This window comes from Dermacentor silvarum, chromosome 2, assembly GCF_013339745.2.
Source record: "Dermacentor silvarum isolate Dsil-2018 chromosome 2, BIME_Dsil_1.4, whole genome shotgun sequence".
Classification (NCBI taxonomy): Eukaryota; Metazoa; Arthropoda; class Arachnida; order Ixodida; family Ixodidae; genus Dermacentor; species Dermacentor silvarum.
This window is the reverse complement of record NC_051155.1, coordinates 244,152,172-244,171,450: the sequence shown is the minus strand read 5'-3', so window position 1 is coordinate 244,171,450 and position 19,279 is coordinate 244,152,172. Positions and strand designations below refer to the sequence as shown.

General features: G+C 47.8%; 1 protein-coding gene across 8 annotated transcripts in view; it reads right to left on the bottom strand.

Annotated features, from left to right (window-relative positions):
* LOC119443015 (protein unc-13 homolog B-like) overlaps nucleotides 1–19,279 on the bottom strand; it is a 353,237-nt gene that overhangs the window by 99,218 nt on the left and 234,740 nt on the right. For 2 of the 8 annotated variants that reach the window (XM_049662517.1, XM_049662515.1), the window contains one exon: nucleotides 5,605–5,672. The exons of 5 other annotated variants lie outside the window; for them this stretch is intronic. In XM_049662517.1, the coding sequence (XP_049518474.1) occupies nucleotides 5,605–5,672 (68 nt within the window). The remainder of the gene's footprint in view (nucleotides 1–5,604; nucleotides 5,673–19,279) is intronic. One more of the 8 variants, XM_049662519.1, reaches the window with a different exon arrangement.

The following is a 19,279-nucleotide window of genomic DNA, read 5'->3' as shown; positions in this document are numbered from 1 at the left end:
GGGCATGTCCTTGTTTGGGCTACGCAAATAAAGTGACTGCTGATTTACAAGTATTGTAAGCTTTATTGAAATCAAAAGCAACAACTGCACCATCAACAGCAGAAACCTTTTTAGCTATGCTAACGAATATTTCATACTGCCGCTTTAACTTTGGTGTTGTCATGCACAAATCTCATGACAACACTTCACCCATCAAGATGTCAATGCCCTAAAAATGTCCAAAATGCCTCCCTTCCACAGCAACGCAAAGCATAAACCGCTCTCGCGTCGAGTCGATAACTCTGCGCAGTGCAATTGAAATTTGGAGTCGGATATCTCGGAGCACGAACACGCTAGAATAATTCTTCCGACTGATACTGTGTAGAAACACGACAGCCTCTAGGTTTTCAATACTGTGAGCGCATTTTGCGCATATCGTCGTCGTCATCTGTACAAACGACTCATCATCTTGTGTGAGCGCTATTTGTGCATATCGTCGTCGTCATCTGTACATACGACACATCATCATCTTTTGTCTCGTGCGGTGCTTCGTCTCTGACTCGGGCGACTGCTCGGAAATAAAGGCATCGCATCGGTCAACGTCTCACAAGTGGTGGAGGTGCTGGGTAGGTGAAGGAGAGCGACCAGAGGAGGTTGTGTACGGTCCGGGAACGGAGGAATCTGGTCCAGGTGTCCTGTCTCGCTCAAAGTTGGCGTAGCCGCGCCTGTCACCTGGGTGACGCCCGGGAACGTAGTAATCCAACCTAGGTGCGCTGTCTCGCTCAAAGGTAGCATAGCCCCGTCGTTCATCCTGCTGACGCCGACGGCAGTAGCGAGAAATGTGGCCGCGAATACCGCAGTAGAAACAAACCGGGCGCGACGACCGCCACGGAGAGTAGTACGGCTGCGCCGGTATGTGTCGTCAGTGTTTCGCCTGCCACATCTTCCGCGTATTGTACGCCCGCAGAAGGCCACACTGGTGCTATTAAGGCCACCTTGAGTGCAGATCTCAATCCGGCCCAGACCAATGCACTCCTCACCATTTTAATGAAGCATGAAGCTTGTTTTGACGTTTCTTCGCGAGGCCTGGGTCAGACCACTGTAACTACTCATCGAATTGAAACAGACGGCTCTCGCATCATTCGCCGTCGCCCGTACCGTGTGTCACCTTCGGAGCGAAAAGTTATAGAAGAACAAATGAACGACATGCTGACACGCAACATTATAAGGCCTTCAGCAAGCCCTTGGTCTTCTCCTGTTGTGCTTGTTAAAAAAAAAGGATGGTTCTGTGCGCTTTTGCATCGATTATAGGGCGCTCAACAAAATTACCCGTAAGGATGTTTATCCAATGCCTCGTATTGACGATGCTTTGGATACCTTACAAGGTGCCGAGTATTTCTCGAGCCTCGACTTGCGCTCCGGATATTGGCAGATTCCCATGCATGAGCCAGATAAAGAAAAGACTGCGTTTGCTACACCTGATGGCCTTTTTGAATTTAACGTGATGCCTTTTGGATTGTGCAATGCACCAGCTACGTTTGAACGTATGATAGATACAGTACTCCGTGGCTTAAAATGGAAGACCTGCCTTTGTTACTTGGACGACATTGTCATCTTTTCGTCGAGTTTCTCCCAGCACCTACAACGTCTAGACCAAGTTCTCGCGTGTCTAGCAAAAGCTGGTCTCCAACTCAATACTAAAAAGTGTCGCTTTGCAAGCCGAAGCATTAAAGTATTGGGCCACGTCGTCAGTAAGCATGGCATCCAGCCTGATCCCGATAAAATCGCTGCAGTACTGCAATTTCCGCCACCAACCGCTCTTAAAGAACTCCGCAGCTTTCTAGGACTGGCGTCCTACTTCCGCCGCTTTGTCCGTGACTTCGCCACCATCGCCGCTCCTCTACACAAACTTCTGACTTCGAGCGCGTCCTTTGTGTGGTCGAACGACTGTGAAGCCGCCTTCCAGACCCTCAAACGAGTTCTCACGTCAGGGCCCGTGCTCCGTCATTTCGATGCAACGGCCCCGACTATTCTACACACTGATGCCAGTGGGCATGGAATTGGCGCTGTCCTGCTGCAGCGGAATCAGAAGTCCGAAGAGCAAGTCGTGGCTTATGCAAGTCGTGCTCTTTCTCCTGCTGAGCGCAACTACACGATTACAGAACAGGAATGCCTCGCCATCGTGTGGTCAATACAAAAATTTCGTCCCTATCTCTACGGCCGCCATTTCACAGTTGTGACCGACCATCATGCTCTCTGTTGGTTGTCGTCCCTGAAAAACTTGTCTGGACGCCTCGGCCGTTGGGTACTGCGCTTACAGGAATATGACTTCACTGTCACGTATAAGTCCGGCAAACAACATCAAGATGCCGACGCTTTGTCGCGCTGCCCGCTGTCCCCAAACGCCCATGCTTTACCTTCGGTATGCACGTCACCATCTAGCCACACGTCTCAGCGCACGCCCAGTAGCCCGGGACAGTCAGTTGCCTCAGTTGACTTTCTCCCGTCTACTGACCTCGTCTCACTCCAACGTACTGACCCATACTGCCGTACGCTGATCGACCGACTTACTGGCTTGGCACGACCCCCCAACAGTCGCTTAAGACGACAACTTTCGCGTTTTAAGCTTCAAGGTGGAGCGTTATTTCGATCAATCTACCATCCTTCCGGTAACCGGTGGGTGCCAGTAATACCTCGCTCACTTCGACTCCAAGTATTGGAAGCATTTCGCGACGACGCGACGGCTGGCCACTTGGGCTTTCATAAGACCTACGACCGCATCAAAACGCGTTGTTTCTGGCCGGGCCTTTCCACCTCAGTCGACAAATACGTTGGCTCCTGCGCATCATGCCAACACAGAAAACGCTCGACATCCCTTCCAGCCGGTCCTCTGCAGCCTCTACCATGCCCGTACACCCCCTTCGAAATTGTGGGCATAGACTTGTATAGACCCCTCCCACTCACGCCCGCTGGTCACCGCTGGATCGTTACCGCAGTGGATCATCTAACGCGCTACGCTGAGACAGCGGCTCTTCGCTCTGGTACTGCCTCCGAAGTCGCCGAGTTTTTCGTGCACGGAATCGTTTTGCGCCACGGCGCACCTCGTGTCCTCCTGAGTGACCGTGGCAAGACGTTCCTATCGCATGTCCTCCGTGAAGTCCTTCAGGCCTCGGACACCATCCATAAGACCACATCATCGTACCATCCGCAAACAAATGGTCTTACGGAGCGTTTTCATCGAACTTTGTCTGACATGATGTCAATGTATGTTCGACCCGATCACACCAACTGGAACACCATCCTACCTTTTGTGACGTTTGCGTATAATACTGCCGTCCAACGTACACCAATTACAGTCCCTTCTTCCTGGTGTACGGTCGTGCGCCGTCTTTCGTCTTGGACACTACACTCCTTTCAGCACCTGCTGCTCCATCCGCGTCTCTTCCTGAGGAATTTGCCGCTCGCCTCTCCCGGTGCCGTGAACTTGCCCGCGCCAACACCGCTATACCATTCAGGACAAAAGGAAAATTCGCTATGATGCGACGCGTCGCGTTGCTTCGTTCCGCCCAGGCGACGAAGTTCTTTTGTGGAGACCTGTTCGCGCACCGGGGCTCTGTGAAAAATTTCTCCACAGATATCTCGGCCCGTACACCGTTTTGCAACGAACTTCGGCCGTTAACTACAGCGTCACTCCTGTCAGCTCAGCTACTGACCGCCGCCGCCGCACTACGGAAATCGTTCACGTATCTCGCCTGAAACCCTACATTCGCCGTACCTACCCTTTCTAGTTTGCGGTCTTGCTGACCGCTTTCCTGAAGGGGGGAAGTTAGTGTGAGCGCATTTTGCGCATATCGTCGTCGTCATCTCCACAAACGACTCATCATCTTGTGTGAGCGCTATTTGTGCAAATCGTCGTCGTCATCTGTACATACGACTCATCATCATCTTTTGTCTCGTGCGGTGCTTCGTCTCTGACTCGGGCGACTGCTCGGAAATAAAGGCATCGCATTGGTCAACGTGTCACAATACAAACATACCCACTTACTGCAGTCGACAAAAATAATTGTTCAATTTTAGTTAATTGGGCTGCTCACAGCGATAATTATCATCTCACTTTGTGCCCCCCTGGCCACATAACTTATTTGCACAGGTGATCTTCGCGTGCCTCCCAGTGCCTAATTTTAAGAAAACCATAAAGCTTAGTTTTGAACAACCTGCATGATCAGGCACAGCCGCCAAGCACATGGCTGTATTGGGTAACGTCCTTTTCCTATAAGCACGGAGAAACCGTACCTGGCTTCGCTACAGGTCTTCTTCCTCTTTCTGGGGTTTTACGTGCCAAAACCAGTTCTGATTATGAGACACGCCGTAGTGGAGGGCCCCGGATTAATTTTGACCACCTGGGGTTCTTTAACGCGCACTACAACGCAAGCACACGGGCGTTTTTGCATTTCGCCTACATAGAAATGCGGCCGCCGCGGCCAGGATGCGATCGCGCGATCTCGTGCTCAGCAGCGCAATGCCTGAACTGACTGAGCCACCACGGCGGGCTAGATGGCGCGAGGTAACACTCGTTTTCATGATGACAGTGGCGGCCGGGGAATAAAAACAGCGCGAACTTCTTGGCAATAAATACAAAAAAAGAAGAAAAAAAAAGTGATTTGCCCTCTCAAGCCTTGTAGGTTACAGGTGCTGCTCTAGCCGTATAAAACGCGGGTTTATCGTGAGCAGAAACGGTGAATTTCGGTAAATGATAAAGGCTACTATCATCATCATCATCATCATCATCATAATCGACAGAAGCTGACCCCCCCCTCAGAAAAAACCTGGATCCGCCCCTGATCTTTTCTGATTTTGGATAACACGTATCAAGTATAACAGATATATTGTATTTTAGGTTTTACTAAAATTGACTCCACGAAGTCTCTTTATTTTAGATCAGAAATGAATATGTGGTATTCGATTCGATAATGTTATTACTCGATATTACTCGATATTACTGCTTTCACTCGATATTATTCGATGTGAAAGCAGGCATGCACAGTGCTCAGCAATTAAAACGCGATACTCAGACAGCATGGATGCTGGCGCTTTCTTGCGCCAAGGTTGGACGCTGAGGACATTGAGCTGACGCACATTTGTGTGACATGAAAACGGGAGTTCTTTTGATGCATCGTTACGCAATTGGATTCCCTCAGCGGTCACCCAGCGTTCGCCGTCGGCGCAAAAGTCACCGGCCGCCATACTGTCCGGGTATCACGTTTCAATCGCCGAGCACTTTGCATTTAAGATGCGCTGCACCCCAAAGCAGTTGCAGCGAATAAAAGCAATACCGCAGGCATCGATTCGTACTGGCGTCACCGGAAGGCATGACAGCAGTGTCTCCTCCCCGCACATTACGGTTCGTGCCGACGAAAGACCGCCCCGAGCGCACGGCGGCAGAATTGACTGGGACCACTACATAAAAGCCAGTGCAGACACTGGCTATATACGGTTGTTGGGCGGAAAACTGCCTGCCGTGAGCCCAGCGGCGATGCCTATCGCAGACCACTGAGACTGCCCGTGTGCCACAGTGCACTGCGTCGGATGAAACGGCCAGTTGTCACGAAAGCCGAGCGTACTCACCCTCCACTGCGAGGCCATAAGCTCTTGGGTCCATCACGATTGCTTGACCTAAGGGCGCCTCCACTCTGCTGAGACAAATGAGAAAAAAAAGAGAAAGACGACAGGTTAGGTTACACAGTGTGCTTACAGTTTAACGCAACTAAAACACTCTAATGTACCACTAATAATAATAAAAAAAAAGTAATAGACGGCACGTTTCATATCGCACTCGACAGTCCACGAAACAAATGTATCCGGACCTCGAAGAGTTACTGTGTCTCGAACACAGCTTGCCTACCAATGCGCTCCGATACGGTAAAAAGCGATTTGGCCCAAGCAAAGCCGATTGTGGGGCCACGCAAGTCTATATTACATAAGTGCCTGCTCAAGTGACATATATATATATATATAGGAAGATCGAGGGAGAATTTCAGATACACAAACAGATACGGCAGATACCAGGTCATATGCCCCGCGAGATGAAACAAGCAAACGACGCCGCCAGCGGTAAAAGCGTAGCACCGACAGCAATGAAAAGACGGTGTAAAAGAGAGGATGATAGGACGAACAGGGCATAAACCAACTCGGCCACATAAAGCGAATAAGGGGAAACTGAAAGGAAAGGGACGAGTTAGTGGAATCCGTAATCGCGTTAGCAAAGCAAGACAAGTCTAACCAAGAACGGACCAAAAGAAAGGGAAACCGAGAACAGAACGACTACATAAAAGGCTCTCTCTAAAAATCCATGGTCAGGAAGTTGTCCAGCGGCCGAGAGGAAGATAACGCGGGCCTCTATAATTTACCACGCGGGTCCGACTATCGCCAAGAGTTGCGCAAGCGCGTTAGCGTTGCTGTCCCCTTGCACGCGCGGTTGCGTCAAGGTCCACGGAGAGCATTCTGCACACACGGCCCTTCAGGGATTTCTCGTGCGCCGTAATAAGAAGTGCAGGGATGCAGCTACCGTAAACAGAGTCCTAGCGTCACGTCTTGAAGCGACCTGCGTCTTACGCCGCCGGCACGCAGATTGCGGCAATGGCTAGCTGTGTGAAAATTTTGGCTTGTTGGTCTAACACTTTGCAGTTTTTTTCTTGTGGCGCAAATATCACAAGGACGTAGAGGAACAACAGAGAACCACACAGGTGCCTTGTGTGTATCGGTTCTTCTTCTTCTTCTTCTTCTTCTTCTTCTTCTAAAAAAAAAAAAAGGCTAGCGGCCCGTGGGCTTGCGTCAACGGCCTGCAGTACCGGCCTCGTAGACTCCTGAGTGCCACTTTTACACAAGCTCATTGTCCACTGTCGTTCCAAGTTGGAGAGAGAAAACATGGGTCAGAAGTACAGAGATCGCAGTCAAAAACGGCCCAAAGCAAACAGAAATCGATGATGGAGTATTGCAACACACAGCCGAACTTTGCTTTCACCACATGCAAGACTAAAAAAACAGCGACTCAAGCGTCCGGCAATAAAAACTCGACCGCTTTGGCGAAAAGCCAACGTTTCTGGCGATTGCGCCAGAAACGTTGGTTCAGGGCTTACAACTCCTGGAATCCTGTACCAAACTCCGGTGGAGATAGCAAACCGCACAGAAACTTTTGTTTGAGAGGATGCAAATGTGAAACATTCAGGTCGGTTGAGTTTCAAGTCTACACAGCAGGGCCAAAACACAGTGGAGAGCTGAAATTTCGATCAGTCGTCGAAACTATCAACAAAAACTCCAGTAAAAAGAACACGGCAGTAGAAAGGTGTCGAGTATAATCTACAAACACGCGGTTACACAGTTTGGAAACAGACATTGTCACCGCAACATTCATCCACAAATCATCATGTCAGTTCTCGATTCCAGCGAGCCGTCGTTGAAACGCGCGCTATTTTATCGATAGTTGCCCACGTGGCCTCAAGTTATTGAGAAAGATGGTTTTAAACCAAGCCTCTGCAGGGACATTCATAATGGTTGCGTCTGTTATCTTAACAGTTTAAAAGTAAGGACGAAGACGAAAAGGACCGACTCTATGCTGCATACCTTCCAGGGGGACAACTGCGTTCTCCGTCCTTCAATCATTCATTTCGGAACAACTTGTTCGCGCCTATAACGAAGCAAGAGGAACATCAATTGTTTCGAAGAAATTGCCGCTGCTGAGCAACGAAACGCAAGACAAGACGCGAGAAAGTATAGGTGCCCTAAAAATTACTTAGCAAACATAAACCTGACTTAGCGCGCAAGGACGCATCCTACCTACGCACTGGCGTGAAGCGATCTTATAAAGCTATCTGAAGTAAACCAAACAGGTCAATGAGTTTACCTGTTCTGTCAAGAAGGAAAATTGTATCGGGCTGCAGGTGCAATCAGATCATATCCTCATTTCCCCGCTTTCAAGGACCCTCTAAACGCCAGTCATCATTTAATCTGTTTACACAAAATCATGCGTGCTCGCATCCCATTTAGCCTAAACTGTGGAGATGTTTCATACGCGAATATTCACGGTAAATAAGCACTTAAAAGAAGCGCCTGCTCTGAACACTAATAGAATGAGCGCATGTAGCGTGAAACTGACGAAGATAGAAGCATAACACCACACTTTATAAGTGCCAGCGCAGCTTTCACGCGATGCGTGCGCAGTGAAAACAGCATACCACGCTAAGGCCCATTTCGCTTACTGCTAACGTTATATTAAAGCTCCCTGACGCTTCAAGAAACGACGTGCACGAAAAAAAAAAAAAAAGGAATGGAAAGCTCAACGACAAGAAAAGAGTAGCTGAAAATTAACGACCACGCTCCCCGCAGCAGAAAAAAACGAAAACGAGAAAAGAAATATGGGAAGTACACGAGAAAGAAACGAACTGCAACGAAAGCGTTTAACTCTGGAGAAGCGACGATCAACAGGGTCCTTCGCCGCTGATTCGGCCACGTAAAGCCGCGGGAACGAACGGGGTATATATAGTAGTATATATGGCGGTGCGATGATCCCTCTGCGGGCTCCGGTTGTGATCCTTCCTCCCGACGCTCCTTCCCTCTTTTATTTATTCGCTTTATCTCTGCCCTCGCTGTCTGAGCAGCAGAACAGTGGAGGGACAACGGTGGGAGAGAGCAGCCATCTGCCCCCACTTGAGGGCCGATCTCATCTTCGGAGCGGGCAGACCGCCAGCCAGCCTCCGAGATTGCCGCCGAGGTTGCAAGGCAGGCATCCGGGCCTCTACCGGTCACCGATGGTGCGGCCGCCGCCTCGTAAGGACGACGTAGGAGGAGGAGGAGGAGGCGTTGTCAGAGGGGAGCCCTGGATTGCCGGCGCTCGCAAGAGCAGCAGCAGCGGCACGAGAAGCGGGAGGTGCCGGAGATTCGTCGTCGCAGCCCATAATCGGTGATTAGCCTCGTCCCCTCGCCAAGACCATGCCTCTCTGTCAGCTCCTTTACGGCTCCCTGTTTCAACCCCCTCGCTCCCGTCGTCGTCATTGCGACAGTGTAATCTGGGCTGCCGCGGAACGTAATGGCGCCCCTTGCGCGCCGACAATGAGGTGAAGAGGAGGAAGCGGCTGGGTAAGCGAAAATCGTGAGAGAATCAACTTCGTATCGTTAGTAGGAGATGATGATCACTTAGGAAAAAAAAAAAAAAAAAAAAAGAGGCACGCGAGGGTGAAGTTAGCTGTGCTTTCAGTTGACGCTGATGCAGAAAGCTGAGCTCAGACGAACGACCAACACATTATGCACTGTTTTCGCTTCCTCTCAATAAATTTCCTCACTGTGCGAGACTAAACCAAGGTAGGAAGCGCAAACCGAGCTCCCAAAGATTGTGTAGGCGCAGGGGGAGGCCACGCAGCAAATACGCAAAGTTGTAGGAAATGTTTGCCTCAGTGCATCCTAAGAAAGAAGTTAAAGAAAAACGCGCCGCCGCGCACTCCTCCCGAAAAATCAATTTAAATAAATGAGAAAAGAGAAACAACATTAACCGCTCTACGCAGCACAATTTGTGAATGTTCGAAGCAAGAAGACGCCCTAGAAACGTGGAAGGAAAGGAAAGTAAAATTTAAGAGTAATATCCTGAAGCATAAAAAGATTCAGCTCATTGCTGCGTTAACGGTGAGCTAGGTGAGATTAATGAATAAATGAGGAGCTTGTTACTCAGGCGATTACGATTATTTAGTCGTACCTTTAATGCTTAAACAAACATTCATCTACTTTACTGGGAGCACTTAATATTCAGAGCGTTGGGTATGACTAATATTACACCGCGCCACTATCTTGACTATCTTAATAACGACAGCTGCCGATCGGCGCTACGGTTTAACAAGTGAAGGCATGCCGTATGCAAAACTAACACAGCTGCCGATTAGCACTCACGCTCACTTGTCTTGTGCTTCCTCGTTTATTTCGAGGACAGTACTACTGCAAACTGTAGTCGTTCTGTTTTAAACAATCACTTAGTAAAAATCAAATATAGCGCTGTGAGTTGTAACAGAAGCGCCGTTCGAGAAACGAGAAAATGTGGAAAAGGAGATTTATGTTTTGCACACGGCTGCGAATGTGAGTAGTAAGTGCGCACAAGGGAAATCACAGATCTCGGCGGCAGCGTAAGAAATGAGAATGCATACTCGAAAACATACAATGAATGCCTATCACATTAGACATCACGAGCCTCATGATTCTCCACGAAACATCTAGACAGGACTAATGCGAAAAAGCCGACATGCAGGATCAACACTGTGAAGCGAGTGACTGTGTCATTTTGTGGTCTGTCAAGCGCAACAAATGAGTGCACTTATGCAATATCTGTTTGCAACAACAACCACTTATGCTTGGGGGATAGTAAATGAGCGTCTTCGTAAGAACGGTATTAAAAACGAAAGGACTAATGACTAAGAACGCTGAGAACGCAGAGACAGTTCAAGGGAAAATGAGCGCGAAGACACACTGCCTCAATTTTCCTGCATGTTTCAGAACTGTTCGTCCTCCTTTTCCCTCCTTCCTTTTTTTTCCCCGAGCGTTTCGAACCGGGACGTTATTAGCGACGCAGTACGATTCTGCGACTCACTCAACCGAGAAAAATAAATGCCGTTGAAGAAGTAAGACTAAAAGAAACACGGCTAAGACACACAGGGAGCACGCCAGCCATTCGTCGTCTTTGTACGTCTGGAGAAGGAAGTTTCCTACTGCAGTTTAAGAACAGTCGGTCGAATGCACGCCAGTCGGAACAACGCAAAACGACAAAAACGGAAGGCGAATCGAGAATCGCCGCACGTAATGTTTAGGCACAGTGCCAAGAAGGAAATTGCTGCCCCCCCCCCCCCCCCCTCACCCGCACGCACGCACGCACGCACGCACGCACGCACACGCACACACACACGCACATGCACGCATAGAAAATAATTGGAGAGAGTATTAAAGACAATAAACCAAATTCAACTAAGAACATCAAACAAAATAGTAAAGGTACTAAATAAGCTTAAAGGAGTTACATGTCCATTCTGCCCTTACTTGCACTTTTCGCGGAACCCGAGCGCAATCGCTTTACTTAACAGAATATCTTTACAGAACATGAAATTTTGGCTGAGGCCCATTTTCGCTATTTGGCCTTTGGACGGGAAAGCTATTACTCTCTACACTGTAATAGCTTTCCTGTAGAGAGTTGAATACAAAGCCGGGAAAGTAAAATCGGCAGTATTTCGATATTAATGTGCTGTAGATTTGAACGCAGTGTATAAGAGGAAGAAATAAAATAAAAGAAGGAAGCAGTAACAGCTGCTGAATACAAAGACAGCTTTTGTTTAAACGCGGAACTAATACAAGATAACGTAAAGATGCGGCGAGAAAAAGCTTGACGATGTGTTTTGAGACGTCACCCGCTCTACAAAGATAGCAGTCAATATAAGACTGGACCTAGTCTAGAAGCTTCCTGTCAGTGAAACTATCAATTCCTTGTCAGAAACCAAGAAAGGCGCTAGTACGAATCTTTACCATATTGCCCTGCACTATCAGCTTTTAGGACAAGAAATCTCCTTGTGCATGAAGAAATATTTAGCTAGAAGGCTAGCAAGCCCATTAACGAACGAAAAACTCATCCAACCCCCGAAAAAGGCGCGAAAAGGTCAGACATTGTCCTTCAATGAAACCAAGCCACAACACGTACTAATTCAGACTAATTCATGTCTTATACTTTTTAGCACACGAAAAGGGACGAGGCACAGATGTACGACGCGGACACACGCTAGCGCTGTGTCCTAGCGCTGTGTCCGCGTCGTACTGTGTCCTAGCGCTGTGTCCGCGTCGTACATCTGTGTCTCGTCCCTTTTCGTGCGCTAAAAAGTATAAGACATGGAATACCAACTCGCCCAAACTTACGCTCTTTCAGATTAATTCAGCTTTGAGGCCAAGTTTAAAATGGCCAGCTAACGCGGAACTGTGCACGAATGCGTATATTAAAATTTAATCTCACCACAGCCTACAAAGTGGGTCTTACACAGAACGCACACGAAGAGAACGGTGCAGTCAAATTAGTGACACGTAAATAATATTTGTCTTTAAAGGGTTTCATTTGTGGGCGAACATGTACAAGTTCACAGAGCAATATAAAAAAAGAAGAAAAAAATGCAAGCGGCCGCATTCCTCTTTACTGCCTCATTTGCTTTCTGCTAGGTTAGAGGCAGGCGACAGAAAAAAAAAAAAAAAAGCAAGACAGTAGTGTTATGCTCCAGTTTTGCAGGAGCATAACACTCCTGCCTTCTCCTGTTTACATAACATAACATAAGCAGGCAGGAGCATAACACAGACACAGAAAGAAAGAAAATCTAGGAGCGCACAGCATACGCCATAACCCGGCATGCGTGAGCAGCGCTTACGTGCACGTATCGATTGAAGCAGCAATTATGAGCTTATCGGGAGCGCTTTTAAACCCGTGAACATCATAAATGCACAGGAGTCCAAGGATTGCTAAAGCGCAACTGAGAGCTATAAAAAAACAGTACATAAAGGACGATAAAATGGCTGGTAATGCGAGCTCAAAAATTGACAGTCACTTAAGTATCCTTGCGTGATTTGAATGCGAAAGCATAATGACTTGTCTAAGTTTAACCTTAAATTAAAATTCTACTTTAATCCATCTTAATCGACCTTGCTCTAATTTGTACCAACCTTAAACCACCTTATTCAGCTTTAACTCACCACAATCCACTTTAATCCACCGTAATCCACTTTAATCTTAATTCACCTTAATCACCTTCAATCCACATTAATTCACTTTAACCCACCTTAATCTAATTTTGGGAGTGGGCCATCGGAATGCACAACAGAACTCACCGAAACACCACAGCGACTGGCAGCGATATATATATATATATATATATATATATATATATATATATATATATATATATATATATACAGGGTGTTTCAGCGAACACTTTCAAAAATTCTTAAAGGTTGCCTTTGGCAGATAGCACAATTCTAGTTCATGAGCTGGTCTACTCGAAGAGGCGCACATTACTTGCACATGAAATTGAAATGCATAATCGAATAATTAACATAAATTCACTAATTAAGTTTTAAACTAATTGCCTGATGAACCATATTGCAATTTACAAATTGTAGCTGTGGAGTTGGCAAGGCGGATTCACTTGGTACGAATTCTCGGGATGACACCAGTTTCGAGATATTGATTCCCGAACTTTGAGGACAAATGCATTGATGTTCCAGTTAGTTTCTTACCAAAGTGTCGTTTTAAGCATTCAAGCACAAAATTAACTGGAACGCCAATGCATTTTTCCGCAAAGTTCGGGAATTAATATCTCGAAACTGGTGTCATCCTCAGAATTCATTCCAAGTGGATCCGCCTTGCGTACTCCATGGCTACAATTTGTTAATTGCAATATGGGTCATCAGGTAATTAGTTAAAAACTTAATTAGTGAATTTTTGTTGATTAGTCGATTATGCATTTCAATTTTTTGTGCAAATAGTGTCCGCCTCTTCGTGTAGACCAGCTCAATAACTAAAATTGGGATATCTACCACAGGCAACCTTACATAAATTTTGAAAGTGTTCGCTGAAACACCCTGTATATATATATATATATATATATATATATATATATATATATATATATATATATATATATATAGACCGGCCACCGGCGCGGCCTGTCTCTGTGACCACGTGATTTCTTGTAGCATCTCCGGCCACGCCTCCGGATTTTCCGCTTCATGAGCCATTTAAGAAAAACCAGATGCGTGCCATGTCCTGTAAAGCGTGCTCTGACCCCGACAACGATGTGTAGGGAGAAGCCAACTACCGAAAGTATAGCTCTCCGGCAAGGAACTGTGTGAACACAATTTTACAGAGGACAACAATCTGTGTAAAGAAAGAAAAGAAATAAAAAGTACGAACTTTTGAAAGTAGGCGACTGGCTTACGCTGATGGTGAATGCATATGGAACCAATAAATAGCACATAATTACAAACAACCTAACTCTCCACAGTGTCACGCTTAAGCAGAGTGATGCTAACACGCTAACTGCTTGAGCGAGGACGAATGAATAAACTGTGCGCGTACATTTCTAGAGTAATAGTAGTATCATTTCTTTTCGACGGAAACTGTCACCGAGAGACAGCTCACAACACTTTCACTCATCGGTGACACGTGAAAATATTGCGGTTAAGGTAAGCATGGAAGAGAGAGAAAGAGAGAGAGAACGTTGGGTTTAGAAAGACCCCGTGCCACACGTTTTCTCTCTCCCTGGGGGGAGAGAACGAGAGGAAAAATACAGTTATTTCAAAACTTGTAATAAATTTCACCAACTTTAAAAGCCGTAGCTTTATTGCAGGCCGTAAAAGAGCTCGCGCCATTTCAGGGATTCGCGACGTGGTACAGGGTTGGATCGCGTCGGTTTGGAGCGCACCACTGAGATTGATGCAGAAGTGCGTGGCTGCCTGCGTCCCGGTGAGAAGCTGCTTGCCTCGCTATCACCAGACGCTTCCACTGCGCTTTATTGTGGACGTAAAAAGCTCCAACTATCATAGCGGTATTATTTTAAAACTCCGCCGTCAGATGTTCTTCTTAATGCCTCTGTAACGTCCTAACGTAAAACTTCCACTTGTGTTTCGGCGCTAGTTCAGATGTAAAATGAGGCACTAAAATGTTTAAACATAGTTTTGGCGAAAAGACAATGCACGTGTAACAAAAATATAATAATAACCCCGCTTTCACAACAGGCGTGTTAAAATTTGCACCGGATGAATATCGCAAAGACTCTGAGGCATATGTCGAAAGTCGCAACCGTAGTGTTCAGTATGCGTTAACTTTTCTCGGTCTAAACTTCTACTTTCGACGTTATTCAAATGAGCGAGACGACAAGCCAAGAAAAAGCACCTAGAAATAAAGCCTCACAGCCCACGGCGCAGGGACTGCAACGTCATCCCCGCGCCCTTTCCTCTTATTCCAGCAGTTTTCGTTTCGAGATAATCGAACGCGATGCAGCGCGCGTAGAGTACCCACCAGTGAGCTCACGTGACCGCCGGCAGTGGCACCGCAGCCAAATGAGCGGCCGCGCAGCCCCCACCCACCCCGCCCCGACACCACCGGAAGCCGCAATCAGAGAGAGGACCCGCCGCCGATCAATGGGCGCACGGCGCCCGAAACGAAGGAAGTGGGGCCGATCGCGCATCCGCATTAGTCGGTGCAAAATTCGGCCAAGGAGCCCAGCTCCGCTCGGGAAAAAGGAGCGACCAACGGTAGCGCTATTTCAAACGCAGTCGCTTCACTGGAGGGCGTAATGAACGGTCCATTTCTCCGCACGCGAAGACTCTTAAGCTGTAAGAAAAGGGGCAAACTTGCCGTCTAGGATGCATGAAATGTCTCCACCACTAATTGTCGGCGCGAGTGAGAAACAGTATATTTGACACAAGCCGCAATTTCACCGCAGAATATAACCACTGCGGCGACTTACACAAATTAGCTTAGGTGAATCGAACCAGATAGTTAAAAAGAAAGAAAAAAAAAAGAAAAAAGAAAGAAAGAGACCTGCAAGACGCACCAGCCTAACTTGGTTCCTCATTCGAATTCTCGAAGCTGTTGTAAAGGCTAGCTTGCAGAATCCAAACGTGTTTTATTCTACATCTAGCTTACTATTTATGACACTCAAACAACAGCAAAGTGAAACCATACCACAGAGGAGCCCCTATAGCATAAATAACGGCTGCCTTCTGTGAAAACTTACTCGATAAGAGACATGGTTATTTGCCTTTTCAGAAAGCGCTGCCACTGCTACATCGTTACTGTTTTTCTCTAAGAAAGGAGTGTTTGACTCTCGTGGATTTTTAAGAGTAGGAAGCGACGCTTTAACTGCGAAAAAACAAAAGAAAGCCCAGAAATTCTGTAATCAGCCGTCTTAAGGCGAAACAGCATGCTCACGTGGCACGAGTGCGTGGATCATACGCAAGAAATTAAATGCATTTTTGAAAAGTGTTCACATTCTGTTGGCACAAAATAGCACCTTCGAGCTACAAATTGTACACGCTACAACTCCACGGATCCGCTGCCTCATAAGCATACAAGGCCACAGGATAATAATATAAACTTGCTTTACTGTTATCCTTCTTGGAGTCATTACACGTTTAAGCGAGACAAGAAAGCCCACGGCTTCGTCATCTTTGCCCACACCCCGAGATATCGCGTCGTGAAACGCCGTTTCTGGTTTACATGAACTGGCAGCGGAGCCTGCGCACCACCATACTCAGCACTTCTCAGTAGCGACTAAATGTGGCCTCTCGAACTCGCGCACGAAATACTTCCGCTTGAAACAGCAAAACAAGCGCTTGACTCGCTCCGCACATAAGTTTCTGAAAAGCGAATGATTTAGTTTCAAACGAAGGACATGCAGAGTGTCAGCGCAGACATGAACGCAGAGTATTAATGTCCTGTCACCGGATGAAGAGAGTGGGAGAGAAAACGAACGGTGTCACGCACACAGTCGCAAAGGAAGCTTTCCGAGCACGTTTTCTCCGTACTCAGCCTGGAATGAGGCGCGCAACCGGTATTACGACCGGATTTGCGACTATATGGGCATCCGGCTCATCTTGGAGCCCAGAGAGCGGCGCCTCTGATAAGCGAACCTGTCGGAATGCCGAGGCAGCGCACGCGAATACATTTCGAGAAGGCACCTCTTAAAAATTCATAGCGCATCTCGAAGAGAGAAGGGCGTCGCGCGAAAGCGCGCTGAAATGTAGTTCCATATTTTTTCTCCATCCCTAGTATACTTTGTTGGAGTTGTTGGTGTTATTCTTGGCTGCCGTTCTCCTGTGCTTCTGGAAATGCGGCGACGACGACTTCGGAGCAACAGTAAAGCTTAAAGTTCGGTAAAAGCAGCGCGGAAAGCGAGAAATCACTACAGCGACAGGAAAAGCAACAACGTCAAAGAGCGGGCTGACGAAGAGGCGGGAAAGCCGAGAACTTGGAACCGAAGCGTATACGGCAGGCTGCGTCGATGATGCGCGAGCAAAAACAAAACAAAGAAAAAGGCGCTGATTTGCAGTACGTCCCCGCACGCGCCGCGCACCGAACGCATACGGGCACAGGGAATGGTATTCTAAGCGCGGAGACAAGTCAGAAGGCGGGTGAGCATGAGAGAGAGAGATAAAAGGAAAGACAAGGAGGTTAGAGCCTCCCTCCGGACGGTGCTTCCTTAAAAATGTATATTCGAGCTGAAACTTCTAACAGCGATGCGGAAACGCGAATCTTCTAATAACATGCAGAGAAAAAGCAAACGGAATGAAGGTGGGGGCGAATGGAGCACGTATAGGGAGCGGGGCGGTACGTGGGAGGTGCGGGACGGATCGGCACGCCGCAGTAGGCGGAGGAACTTATTCCGCACGTCCCCATTTTCGTCCCGTTTCCTTTGCCGCTTATACGTGAGTGCGGGGAAAAAAAAAAAGAGCCGGGCTAAGCTGTTACCGTCGTCGATGAGAGGGCTCTCGGAGCGTTGGTCTCTTGTTGGCACTCCATCGCGGTAGCCGCACGAGAGTTAAGATCAAAGGACGGGTCTCAATAGGAGCTCGTTCATGATAGATGAGCGCACCGATCAGAGGAATACGGATGGTGAGCAAAACAATTGTAGACGGTCTGTCTCGAATAAATGAGAAAACGAATAACGCAGGGTACTAGAAAGAGGAACGTAATTCAACGCTGACGCGCTCGGCAGTCGAGCTAAGAGCGACAGACACTGACTATAGCGCTCTTCAGAAAGAAAACCTTGGTCTTCCCATTTTACCTGTGGTTTAGTGATAGCACAATCTGCGCTAACTAGCAAGGATATTCTTGTAAGAGCACTTGCATATTACTAATATATGTCTACTAACATGCCTCATTCATCTTTCTTCTGGTGCTTCGATGGCGCCGCCTGTAGTTTACGCAAGTCGCTTTTCACGAGTGTAGAGTGACTAAAACAACACGATAGGTATGCAGTTAGAGGAGCTCGACAGAAAGAAAGAAAATGCAATTTCGCGTTTAGAGCTTCGAAATCAACTGCGAAAATATAAAAAAAAAAAAAAGAAAATTGAGCCAGAATTAAGCGTCGTGCGAAGACATTGAAAGTCCCGGCTTCCGCCATAGACAACGGCCACAAGAAGCGGTAGCGATTATAGAACGCACCATTTTGAGAACCTACAGTCTGTGTTAAAGGTTACGAAGCATCAGTTAACTTTTGACTTTGTCAGTGACCGCCAACCCTACGGTGCGCATCACGCGGTTCTGCCCAGAAACTAGAATACCGGGACATCCAATAAGACGTTTTATATGACGTACTGCTGCCTGATAAGAGCGGGAAGCGTCTTTACAAGATATATCTGCTTCGCTAGTCTCGTGCGGAAGAGAACGAATAGGTTAATAGTTATCAACAAGAAGGGCGACCCTCTTGCCAGGGACCAGAAAGTGCAACTCAATGCATGAAAAAAAAAAAAAAAAGATAAAGAAAGAAACCGGGGAAATAGAATGATCTAGCCCAGCCACTTATTATTTCTCAAAGCGGTGAGGCTCACATGTGGCTCGAATTGCGTGGAAACGAAAAAAGAGAGGAGAAACAGGAGCTCTCCGGCGGTATCTCTCACATCATCCCTAGCGCATGCTCCCTTCGTGAGATGCAATCAGCGAGATAAACAACAGACGTAGACACGGGCTTCCGGAAAATGCAAGCTACGCCACGAAGCAGCACGATAATGAAAGTGGACGGAGTGCGTTAACAGCGACCCGCCGAGCGCATTCAAAGTCGATGGAGCGCAAAATTCGCAACCTGGACGCAGGTGCCAGGCGGTTTTCTACCCGCGCGGCACAGCGCGCCAGCGGTGAACGGAGAGTAGGAAAAAATACGAAATACAACGCCGCGCACGATGGCGATGCAGCGCAGTCGGAATAACAATAGAGCGCGCACGCGATGGCGCGGCGAACGAATTCATGCGCAGCATGGGCCGGCCGCGCTCCCTCGTCCCGCCTCCCGCTTCCTTTCGCAACCGGCGCCACGCTTTGTTGTTGGGACTCCGGCTACAGCGCGCTCGCACACCCAGCCCACGTCGGCGGGCTGCAACACCGAAGGCCCGCCGCTGAAAGCAAAACCTCACGCGGTTGCGTTTAGTAAATGAGCCGGGAGATAAGCTTACACGTGAAGAACGGTCGCCACCTGCAACCTCGACGGAGTGGTTTGATTTGCGGCGACGTGAAAAACGCCCGCAG